The 12,804-nt window shown below is 39.7% G+C and overlaps 1 protein-coding gene across 1 annotated transcript; it reads right to left on the bottom strand.

Moving 5' to 3' along the window:
* Positions 1 to 61: 61 nt before the first annotated feature.
* On the bottom strand, positions 62 to 9,075 carry tmem222b (transmembrane protein 222b). Its single transcript, XM_038725160.1, has 6 exons — positions 8,910 to 9,075; positions 7,995 to 8,079; positions 6,410 to 6,441; positions 6,175 to 6,271; positions 5,959 to 6,089; positions 62 to 3,293 (listed from the first exon to the last, which is right to left on the bottom strand). The coding sequence occupies exons 1-6, from the start codon at positions 9,029 to 9,031 to the stop codon at positions 3,206 to 3,208; spliced, it is 555 nt and encodes a 184-aa protein (XP_038581088.1). The 5' UTR covers positions 9,032 to 9,075; the 3' UTR covers positions 62 to 3,205.
* Between the last annotated feature and the right edge of the window lie 3,729 nt (positions 9,076 to 12,804).

The following is a 12,804-nucleotide window of genomic DNA, read 5'->3' as shown; positions in this document are numbered from 1 at the left end:
TTGTCATGATTAAATAATTAGTAGTAATAAGTTTAAAAAAAAAAAAAAACACTCCCACAAATTTCTACAATAATAGACATCTTTATTTGTATTATACCTGTAAGTCATAAACACATTCAGAGTTGACACAGTCACTTACAGGAGTCTTACATTTCCCCATCGGCTATATGATCTGCAGCAGAAAAGATCTTTTGGGAGAAACAAAAGGGGGGTTGAAATTGCAGACTGGTATAAGTATATATGGATAGTGGCACTAATAATAGCATCCCAACTGTCTTTTGTCAATGGACTGAATCGCTAGGACCACAGGTCTCCACATTCCTGGACCTGGCTCTTGGATACAGCAAGGCACTGCAGCAGGCCACATCTAAAACCATTCAAATGATTTCCACTCAATATTGCATTCTTGCACATGCACTCTAATATGGGAGTGGTGTATTATCTCTCTCTTCCTAAAACATACATATATATTTATGTGTAAAAGCAGTAATAATGACAATGTTGGGCCATTCACTCATTACCTTTCACAGCTCGAAATGTAATGAATGAGCTGTTTCGCTAAAGACAACAAGTTACATATCCACGGATGCAGTTTCTCTACCATTTTCTATCATTTAGCACAATTCCAGAGAACCAGAGATTTTCAGATGTAAAATGTTATTCTAATCTGATAATGAGCATTATTTCCAGATTTCTTTTTTGAAACACCTTACACTTTTAGTCACACCCCTTGGAACGCAGGGCTATCAGTCTGATAACTTCCACCCAAAGTCCTAAATCTTTATTTCCTGATAATAAAAATATAAAAATTTGAGTATTCGGGGAATAAAGTTGTATTTACAATAAAAGGCGATTATACCGCTTCACATTAATTACTAGTGACATGTCTTTAAAAAAAAAAAAGTCACAGTAAAAAGGTTGTTTTTATGTCGACACCATCAACTGTTCAGATTGAGGGCAGATTCTCCATTTCTTTCCGTTTCCTCATTTTAATAAGTTCAGAATGTGACTCTGAATCTCTAATCTACAGAATCTGCAGCTACACACGGCACAGTGCAGGCTATTCCATCAAAACAACATTAACTGAAGCAGGCCTGTTAGAGTATAATTTATTCTTGCTAAGGTTTACCAGCAATCACATAAAATTTTTGAAAGAGATTAAGAGAAAGATATGGAGCAATAAATATAGAAAATCAATCACCAAGCAGTTGGCTGCAATGAAATGCAGCCGATTATTAATCGAGAAGCCACAGTAAGAGTCAAATATGAACTTCTTTCTAAAACACTTGCATTCTTGCAAGCATGCAATACACACAAGTTGGCGTGCAGGATCACACACACACATTCAGGCACAAACCTGCTTCATAGCTGAGCAGAGATGATATGCAGAAGAGGAGGAGAGAACAAAAAGATACATTACTGAAAGGATAAATCTGTAGAATGAGTGATCAAGTTTGCAAAGTCCATAAAGAGCACCTGGTGTACAGTATAATGTGTGATCATATATTTACAGGCAACATGGGTGAAATACACTCAAGAGGCCACAGAATATCTGCTCTTAACAGAAGCCCACTGAGGAGAGCCAAGTCTAGAAAAGTGGCACAGTGGTAGCCCTAGTGTTAAACCCTTCACACAGAAAATCTAATTGAGTTTAATTTACAAGCTCACACTGAAATGACATCTACTTTGGATTACTGCAGGATGTTGGCCTGCATATATCAAAGCTTTTGTGAAACAGCGCTGACATTTCACAATGACCTTCGAATCTGATCTGCAGAGGTGGTAACCAGCAGGAGTGACGCTGGGTGAAAGTGGGGATATTCAGTAGGGGTTGGTGAGTGTGAAAAACCTGAGGATCCTGGCTACCTGCTGCTTCTGGCAGCACCGCAGACAAAGAGAGGGCTCAACGCTTTTTTTCCCCCTCCTCCTGTTTGATTACAAACAATGAGGGGATTTGAATCTACTCACGACAGCCATGGCAACGGATTTTGAGTGCCAACCATCATGTGGAATGCAAGTTTTTTTTTGTTTTTTAAAGGCGGCAAAAGTAACGCTAAAAATGAAAATATAAAACATAAGGGATCTAAGAGGTATATATTTTTTAGGCACTGACTAACTTCTTCCCGTCAAGTCAAACGTCTCTCAGATTAAAACAAAAAAGATCAGACCAGGTTTCATAACTCATGACATCAACAGGCTTTCGTCACCAATGAGCGAGCTGTTAGATATTTAAGGACACAGTTTGACTTGGTCTCCCTTTCCCTTACATTTGGCAGAAGTATAGAAAACCAAAAAGAGCTTTACTATACTGTTGGCTTCTCTAGGTATTTTACACAGACACATTCGTTGAGGTTGCTACAATCATTGCACTGATGATCTGTAGTTACAAAGGTATGAAAACATTTATCGTAAAACCTACGAAATTAGTACCATGAGGTGATGCATGTAATGCACGTACAACGTATCTCTAAGAAAATATTTTCTTTTTAGAAGATGCAGGCTTTTTGATATGCTATGGAGTTAGACTGAATACAAGTAAGAAAATGCACAGAAATACAACCCGCTCTGCCATATTTAGGTTTTAAGTTGCAGTGCTGTAGAAGAGCTACATTAGATCAAGCATGAAGCAATAAATTCCCTAGAAAGGCGTCTAATTGATTTAACATGTTTGTGCTCCCTAGTATAAAAATGGCATTGTGGAAGCATTGAATCATGGGAATACACTCCCAGTGCATTACAAAGTATGTACCTCTACTCAACTATTATAGCTACTAATATAGCTACATACACAACTTCTACACTTTTGCAGGTGCCGATGGCTTAAACCTGCTGTTAGGCTTTCAATAATCTTAATCCAGTAAGTGTTTGTGCGGTTCTGGTAGTTTTTGGTGGTGGTGGGGTGTCCAATCACTTCTTTAAAAATAAATGACTGAATATAAATTAATTTCCATCATTAGGGCATTCCAGCTCCACCACTGGGGCAAAGCCAGTAACAGGCTTCCTGCTTTACACAAACCAAGCATGTGTTGGCGTACATGCGGTGGACATTCCTGTTCAACGATCTTCTCTTGCAGGCGAGCCGTCTTTGTCTCCTCCGTTACTTTTCGCTCGACACCGTGTGATGCCCCCCGCTTGTTGTCTAAAAAGGTCAACCCCACATCCGACCCTGCAGGGGTTCCACTGTGTCCTTAACCGGCCCCCCAGGTCACCGCAGGTTGAGGGCCAGGGCCACTGTAAGGATGATGCCCATCAGCATCAGGAAAGGCAGCCAGGTCTTCAGAAAGCCCACACAGCTGGATCAGGCAGAGAACACCCACAGACAGTAGAAGAGAGAAAGAAAAGTGAAAAATGAAGGTGAGGAGAAGAGCATGGACGTGGTGAGGTGTGTGTGTGGGGGGGGGTAATCGAATTTATGTATGATTTCCTTCCCACCCACAGTCCTGATAATGTTCTGCTGAAGACAAGGCATGAATCATCAGTAACCCTGCACTTGCGGTAACCAGTTTCCTTTTTTATTGCAACCCCATTTAGCCCTGCGAAACAAGTAGCTGTTGTGAAGGATTCAGAGTGAACAATGATTTTATCAATGTACCAGACAGTGTGTGGACGTTGAAATGCGACTAGAAAGTGAGGTTCCTAGTGCAAAAATGTGGGTCGACATGCTTGCCTGATTTGTTAGTGTTAGACAGACCTTTGAAAGTATCTCTTCATGTCGCCTCTTCTCTTTAGTCCCGGGCAGTCTGTAGAAGACTTGAGCTTGAACTCTACTGATACAGTGGCCCCTGTACACAAGTGGCTAGAGTGGGAAGTGACTGTAGTGGTTTAAATTCTCTCGTCTAATCAACTCCTTACTTTCCAAATATCAACAGAGTCTCACTGGAATGTGCAGTCTATCCCAGTAACATCCCGAGTATCTTCAACCTAGTCCAGCTGCCCTTGATTATAACCTTCCTTAGATAGCATTCAAACGGCTTCTGGAGGAATGTCCTATATGCACTCTTAATACTCACCCAAGAATCAGGCCTCTCTCGCTCTCTCTTGTCCTGAGACACAACAGGTTTCAAGGCAGTGAAATCATGCCTGAGCCCCTGGGATCCCAGTGAGGAACCTCATTCACAAGCTTCAGCCCTACTTCTTATGGTGGCTTTGAACAAAGCAGCTATAGATTATAAGTTAGACACTAGTTTGGGCCTTTAAGGGGAAAAAAAATGCTGAGATTTCTGGTCAGAAGATACAAATTGCCTATTTTCTGTGCCAAAGCCAAAATATTACATGACATGCTGTCCAGGATAACTGTGCTGCACTGTGTGTACCAGCGTGCTTATCCTCATTATTTCAAGACTGTTATATATACAGTTTATGCTACATGAGAAAATTACTTCACAGTGTAGCCAGATGGTATTTTTCATGTTTGTGTTGCGCAATAGATTTGAAATCAAACAATGACTACAAGTTTGAAGTGCTGACTCTGACGTTTTTCCATTACCAGTACCAGCTCAACTCACTTCGACTCTACGCGACTCAGTTTGGCCGTGCTCCGTTTTCCATTGCAGATAGTTCCCAGAGGTAGTACCCCTCAATGTAGCTGGTTGTCATTGCGACGCCGCAACTGCCGCAACGTAATATTCAATGCGACACACGCACCAGGGACCAACATGCAGCTGTCTCTTGATTTAAGTTAAAACGTTTCAACATTCCTCAGAAAAGACAGATAAGCGGTATGAAAACCTTCCAGCTGCGTTTTCCTCTGCTGTTGTTGCTGCAGCGGTCTGTGTGAGCGGACGGCTGGCCCGGCCTTGTGAGCAGGCTTCCCCCTGCCGCCAGTTGCGGGGCTCCTCAACTCCGAAAACTTTCAAGCACATTTTTGTTCTACCATCACTTTTCGTAAAACTGTCAATATTTGAAATCTACACAGTTGATTTCTCACCTCAAAACTTCTCAGAAGTAGATTTAGTGATGAAAACTGTAATATATAAAACTTTCTGCTGCTGGCCTCGGTCTGGCACGCGCAATGATGATGCAGTGAATAGTGACGATTCTCTCTGACCAATCAGCAGTCTGCTGTGTTTTCACGTCACATTTTAGTATCGCCTCAGCTTGCTTGGAATCTCAGGTACAACTTTTCCACAATGGAAAACCAAAAAAAGGCGAGTCGAGCTGATACGGGGTTTCAGCCTCCTTTGACGGTGTTTTCTGTGTGAAAGTCCACAACACAGAGACATGAGCAGGTACTTTTCCTAACAATGCTCTGCCAGGCCCGTGCAGCAGCCATTTTTCTCTTCTTGCTTGTGTCAGGTGCTTCAGCAGGTGGACCACCTGTTCAGTTGGACTAAGATCAGGTAACCAATTCAACCAGCCAAGAACATTTCCGGCTGCATTGTCCAAAAATTGGGGAGACAGTTACCACACTGTTTACCTTCTATGGACATGAACATCCTCAAACATCCTTTAGCACGTGAACCTTGTGGTTATCAGTAACCATTTCATTTCAAATCCACTGGGCTAGATTAGATCCACAACAATGAAAAATATAGTGTCCTAGTTCTGTCTGCCTGGACTGTAGACTCCGGCAGGCTACGCAGCATTCAGACTTACATGTTTCTCCATGAAAAATATAATTATTTTAAGTTATTCCTTTTTTACAGGAACCACTTGCAGAATTAAAGCTGTCATCTGTCATGTTTTGAAATTAATGTTAATGTAATTTTTAACTAGGTGTATGGGGTCATGCCTGTTTTGGTTGACAATGAGATCAACAGTATAATTCCAGTGGGATCCCTTCTCGCTACCTGTAAACATTTTTAAGATTGATGTTTAGAGTCTGATTCACACGACCTTGCACCACTACTCAACCATCTCTGCTGCAGTTGGAACGTTATTGTTGTTCTCTGTAATACATATCACAGTCTAACCCCAGCGAGCAGTCTTTCCAAAGACTGGACATGTGACCTATTTTACCTGACATGTTTTCCATGAATCAGTGCGAGGAGGCAGAGTTTGACCATGTTCCACGAGGTGCTGTTTTCATATCGCATCAGATTCAGAGCCATGGCAACATGTGAGTGACAGTTGTCGCAGCAAAGGTTGTGCTTGGGAGAAAACAAGAGCACAAATCATTAGTGGGGTTTTCACTTTTATAAATGAAATAAAATACATACTTATTATTTTATTTACCATCCTGTGCTTATACTCTTCTGAAGCATCGTGCACCGCTGTGTCCCAGGCATTGGAGCCACTAGCGTAGACTTTGCTAACGTCAAGCATCCAGTACCTACAGTAAGAGAGAAAAACAAACCGGATTGTTGTATAGGACAGTAGGGAAAAACATTTGGTTCTCACCATTTCTCTGCAGCAAAATGTTCACTGAACAATCTCTGTGTAATCTTCCCTAACATTGTCATTCACTTACTTTGTTGGTCTTCCAAAAGCCATGTTGTCTTCCTGAAAATAAAATAAAATGTTTATTGCTATTTATAATTTCAAAACAGATTAAGTGATCATTTGTATTCATGTTTCTTTACCTGCCCCCCCTTTTTTTCTAACCACAACATATAGATTTTCTAACTCAATTGACAGAATTTGAGCCACCCTATGCCCCTCTACAAAATGTATGCATCTTCATCAGAAGCGGTGTCCAGACTAAAAAAATTATGATAATCTGATATGTTTGAAAGACTTGACTTTGGCATCTTCACAACATTGTGTGTAAAATTACCCTTAACTTCTTTGAGTGTACAATTTAAGCAATTGTTAAGTAGTTTTGTCTTTGGAAGGCTGGCCTGAAAGTGGCTCTGTAAAGCACATCTAAACGTGGTCTATCACACATTTGGTTCTCATACATCAAGCATTTAGGGATCATGCTTCACTCTGTGGGTTGTGCTGTTGCTGATAGACCTCAATGTTCTGGATAACAGTTGCGTTCTTTGCAGAAGAAACCACGCTGGACTTCTGGTATGTTTTTTTCCCCCAGCAAAAGGAGCAATGTTGACATCTTTTACCAGACAATTTGAGTAAAACTGTATTACTCTTTCCAGGCCAAAAGGCTCATGAAATTTACTTTAGTTGTACAGTAGGGTTTTGTGAACCATTTCTACATTATAATCAGCTGAAAAGTGTAAGAACCTGTTAGGCAGTGGCCAGACAGACAACAGCACTGTGTGAAAAAAATGCATCCCCCTCACTCATGTTAATGGGATCCCTGCTTTGATACAGCAGGGGTGCCAATGGAGAGGGCCCCGCCATGGGAATCGGGCTTAATTTGTGGTACAACACTGCAATACATCATCTGCTGCGTTCCCCGATCGCATGCAAGCGCACCTTCCTAGTAAATTAAACAGTAACGTGAACACAGCTGTGCAGAGTTTTGGTGTCTGTTAAGCTTTCAGTCTCATGGATCTATGAGTCAAACTGGACTTCCAGGATCATGTGTCATTATCCCACTTGTACCTGAAGCAACACCTCTTGTAATTATTTTAAAGTTACCGTACCTCCATCTACGCGTACTGTGCAGTTTGTGTCCATTATTTATGAAACGCCTGACGCAACTGCATTCAGTGACGCTGGTTCCAATTGAGAAACAAACAAAACTAAAGTTGTTTATTTAGCCATATTCTGGCAAAAAAAATGTAGTGTTTGAAACATACTGAAAATACAAACGGAGAGAAAAGAAGTGGATGATTCAGTGGCTTGACAAGTTTGTTTTGGAAACTCTCATTTTGCAGTAATACTGCAAAACAGTTTTCCAGCAAAACAATGGCAGTTACACTGCAAGACACTGTAAGTGCCATCCTTTGTGAAAGAGCAAGTTACCAACTTTTCAAAAAGTATACTTTCAAGCTGAAGGGGTGACATATGTTTTCTGTTGACAGCTCCAAAAAAACACTTGAAGCTCACACTGCTAGTGTAGAGCCACTGTACTGTACTTAATATCACATCCAGGCTAAAACATTCTCTCAAACACAGACTTATGTTACAAGACTACAGTCATTACTCACGGAGACAAAGTAAGGTCCTGCAAAGTCCCGGATGACACCAGTGGAAGTGCAGATTCCCATGTGGCCAATGAATGGAAACAGCCATCTGAACAAAACATGCAAAGTTAACATTAGAAACTCAGAAACACTGACACATACCCAAATATCAGTGGACATAACCTCTTCTTTGGCCAGGTCCACTCAGGACAGTCAAGGCCTGTGTGAGATGTGCTACTATACAGCACTCACTAGACTTACTGTAGTTGGAGGAAGTAATGGAGGTGACAGACAATAAAAAGCGAAAGTAGTAATTTCAAAAGAAATTGTCTGGCTGCCGGCCCCATCAACACACACACACACACACACACACACACACACACACACACGCTCACTTTAGGAGAACCATTGTTATAGGAATATCACTAAAAGTAACTATATGATCTCGATACTTAGCAAGTTGAAAATTGTTTTGAAATAATATGTAAAAGGTATCTTTGACAAATTGTGTCATTACTAAAAAAAAATTAAGATTTGTGCACTTTACTGCAGGGTAACTTAACAGTTAAAGCACATAGATCTTTAGCCTTCAACTTTTCAGTATGTTAAACACTTTTTGTGTTGTAAGACATTTTTGTTTACTTGGTGTTCATAATAGGTTTACTAATTTTTGCCTGATTAACGTTATATATGCACCGAAATCTATTTCTATTTTAAATTATAACGTTACACATAACATTTTAATATTCTGAATACATATCCTTACTGTGTCTTACTAACCCCAAAGCCACGCTAGTAATAGCAGATTTTAGAAAAGGAAATCAGCAACAGGATGGTATTGTACGTTTGCTAGCTAGCTAAGCTAATAAAGCTGTCACTTCGTCTCTTGTCCCGAGGTCTGTCAAAAGCCGACTGGCACAGTGGACGGCGATAACTCACGACAACACGGGGATAGGTGTCCACACAATACAGTACGGATAGCGACTGGTCGCTGGGTTAATTTTCTCAGACGCTGTGTGGTAATTCTTCATGGTGTCTTTATCAACAACAACATCCGCCATCGCCAGCTGTGGAAAATGAACTTCATTTGTCCCATTTACAGCCGCGTCAAGTAAGCCGAAATACACGGCTCAAGCCCGGAAATGTAATCACTTTAGCTTAAAAATAAAATTTAGTACTTGCTCGTTTTGGTCATAAATATGGCTAAGTAGAGGGTTACGCGCTGTAATTCAAATGAAATATTCTGTATTACCTTAACACCTGGGGCAAACCATAGCAGAAAAATCGAGCGTTGTATAATTAGCAACACATGTGGTAGTTCAATGTAGGTTTTACTTTGAAAGGTAGAGTCTAAAGTTTATTCTTGTCGTCTGTCTTGACAGCAGCAGCACCTTCCGGTATCAATGCGAGCGAGGAAGATGAATAGATCAGTGTAGTAAACTTTAGTCTGACAAGACAGTTATTTTAACTCTTAACCCTAAGAGCAAAAATATCTTTTACACTTCAAGTAGTTCACTTGACACCGGATGTAACCACCTTTCTCCAAAGTAACTAAGCTATAGTTGGATAATATGGTATTCAAAAACAATGAAATGTTGAAACTGATGGCTGCAAATATGAATATATTGCATGTTTCAAGAATAACCTGGGCTAATCAACAATGAAGAAAAATGTTTGCCTAATAAACTCCAGTAGCAAAATGCATTTAGGCATGTAGATGTGGTCAAGACAACTTGCTGAGATTCAAACCGAGCAGCAGAATGGGGAACAAAGGGTATTTAACCCAGAGGAAAAATATTTTGCTCAGAGAAGACTTTTCTTTTTTTTTTTAACTCTGGAGAAAGCTCAAAGATCTCAATTGTATATCTTTTTGAGATCATTCCAACCTAAATTGTTGCTCCTAAAACCCACCTAGGAGCATGAAGAGAGATTGACTTTTTGAGACTCAGGTAAGACAAATGGATATTGAATTGAGATTACAAATGGAAGTAACAGATGAGATCTCATCATTGTATCTTTTTGAGTTTGTTAATGTCTTGCTTATATTGCTCCTAAAAAGCAGTTAGGAGCACTGGGGAGATGTTTGTGAGTATGATTGTATTGCATTAGAGTACCTTGCTGGAGGCTTGCCCTGAGCTGGATTTTAACCCCGGTCCTGCTGTTCAAAGGGCAACAACACTGCTCAAAGGACTGATTGTCTTTAAATATAGTACAATTTCCCTTTACTCAAAAGAAGAGAAATACCACAATTAAAGTCCTCAAAATTCGACTCAAGAAAAAGGTATGAAAGTATTCCATAATGAATGTACTTAATTATCAAAAGTAAAAGTGCTCATTCTGTAAACATACAGAATACATGTTGTATCTCAGTTCTTGCGTGCATTCGGTCCTTAATGAATTAATCTCTAAACATCATGTTAAAGTATTGGTGTTCCAGTTATGCTGGCTGTGACTACCTTAACAAACTGGAAAACATTACATTTGGAAGTGCATTATTTTCAATGTCAAAATGTATTTTATTTTTCTCAGTAACTTCTAATAGATAATTAACAATAAATACAATAAGGATTTGAAATTAAGGGGAGTGAAAGTACAAACCCCCATAAAAAGAAAATACTCAACCTCAACATTTGATGAAAGTAAAATAAGCCCTAAGTGGGGTCACTAAGACAAAACTGAGAAATATCTTGGAGCTTTTTTTCTGATGCACATTCTGGACTGAAATGACACTTATTTAAGATACTGTAGAGAGCTCATCTTTTGATCAGAGTAAGACAGAGATGAGTTCCTGAGGCCAATATGAGAAAACTGAGACATATTTGAGAAGAATCATGAGATCCCAGGAGTCATAGCTGAGTTTTCTTTGAGCTCTTTCTCTGATCTCATGGTCCAATGTTCAGGAGACTTCAATTAGACTTATTTAAGATCAGTTAGAGATCTCTTGTTTTGATCAGAGTCAGACATAAATGAGATTTTATATGGTTGTTTCTCCTGAGATGAATTTGAGGAGTAGGAGAAAAGGCCTTTGGTCTCACTTTGGTATTAAAAGCAGCTCATTTGTGTCTAGGAGAAAAGAAGGAAACAACTATGAGATCTCATCTTGGATTTTGCTTTCCTATGGGAAGTGACTTTGAATGTGGCATGGTTGATGGTTTTGGTGTTTCAGAAGACTGCTGATCTACTGGGATTTTCCCGCACAACCATCTCTAGGGTTTACAGAGAAAAAAAGAGAAAATATCCAGGGAGCGGCAGTTGGTTGAAAATGGGCAGAGATGACAGAAAGGCAACAGTAACTCAAAAAACCACTCGTTGCAACCAAGGTATGCAGAATACCATGTCTGAATGCGCAACACGTTGAACTTTGTCAGATATCAATCCAATAATAGAGCACCTTTGGGATGTGGTGGAATGAAAGATTCGTATCATGGATGTGCAGCTGACAAATATGTCAATATGTACCAAAGTCTCTGAGGAATTTTTCCAACACCTTGTTGAAAGTATGCCACAAAGAATTAAGGCAGTTCTGTCGGCAAGAGGTGGTCCAACCCTATATATATATATATATATATATATATATATATATATATATATATATATATATATATATATATATATATATATATATACTGACATTGATAGGAGCACAAAACAATCCAATACATTTGAGAATGATAATATGATAGTATCATGTTAAATAGTAAAATAATACTAAACTAACATACCAACTAGGCTACATATACCAATAGTAATAAAACAATCCCATTGCAGAGGATAATGTCAATACTTTTCCACCCAACAATTGAACAATTTCCCCAGTCCCGGGGCCAAATCATTTCATGTCCACTTGTGACAGAAAGTTATTTGTTTGAGCATAGCACACCACCTGTGGTTGTACTATTATGTCCATTAAGCACCTTTGGGGAACACTCAACCAAATACTTATAGTTGAAGTCTTTAATAATTTGTCAACCATAAATGCCTATTGTTATTATTCAAATTCAATCATAAGTGTTTTATTGTGACTTCCATCCATTGTACTGCAAAAAGCCTGATTTTGTGGCAGCACAGCGAGAGCTCTCCAGCACAGCAGAGGTGGAGGGCTGCAGCTATTGAAGGAGTTATCTATGGCAATGGTGGAAATGGAAACAAAGATGAACCCAAGGGATCTGCTGGGGCCCTGTGTACTCCATACTGGGTCCCATTAGATGTGACAGGTGATATATTGTGCGAAGGCCAAAAACAAACTACTCAGCAAAAGCAGGCAGACATTGATAAACGAAGGCACACTGGGCTCATCATCGGGGAGCTGAGGGAATTCTCAGGCAAAATGCCACCACAATATCTGGCTGAGGCATCCAACCCAATTAGGCCAGAAGATGTGCTGCTTTAGGGACCGTAACTCGATGACTATGTTATCCTTTTCAGCCAAAGGTTTGAAAGTAAAATGTCAGATGTCTGCTAGTATCCAGTTCCGCTCTCTGGACTGTGAGTACCCAACTAACTAAGAAAAAAAAAAGTCCAATTCTATACTTTTAGAAACCCATTTGAGAATGGGAATTTATCGGAAAGGTTGTATGAAAGAGTAATGAAGGTAAAATGTAGCAATTTGTCTGGTAAAAAAAGGCCCCCAATTAAAGACACAAAAAAATTCTCTCTCAGCAGTAGTTTTAAGCTACACACCACTTCCCTACATAAAACTATGTCACTTTAAAAGCTCCTAAGACATCAGGCGCTTTTCAATAAATGCGAATAAAAACCTTGCGAAATGTCATGTAAGTAAAAAGCGCAGCCAAATACAACTCTCAAAACTAATCAATCCATTTATTCAGTGTCA

This window comes from Micropterus salmoides, unplaced genomic scaffold (assembly GCF_014851395.1).
Source record: "Micropterus salmoides isolate LMB-PRFRI ecotype aquatic unplaced genomic scaffold, ASM1485139v1 Ms_hic_scaffold_17, whole genome shotgun sequence".
Classification (NCBI taxonomy): domain Eukaryota; kingdom Metazoa; phylum Chordata; class Actinopteri; order Centrarchiformes; family Centrarchidae; genus Micropterus; species Micropterus salmoides.
Note: the sequence above shows the minus strand (reverse complement) of the source record. Positions and strands in the feature narration are given on the sequence as shown.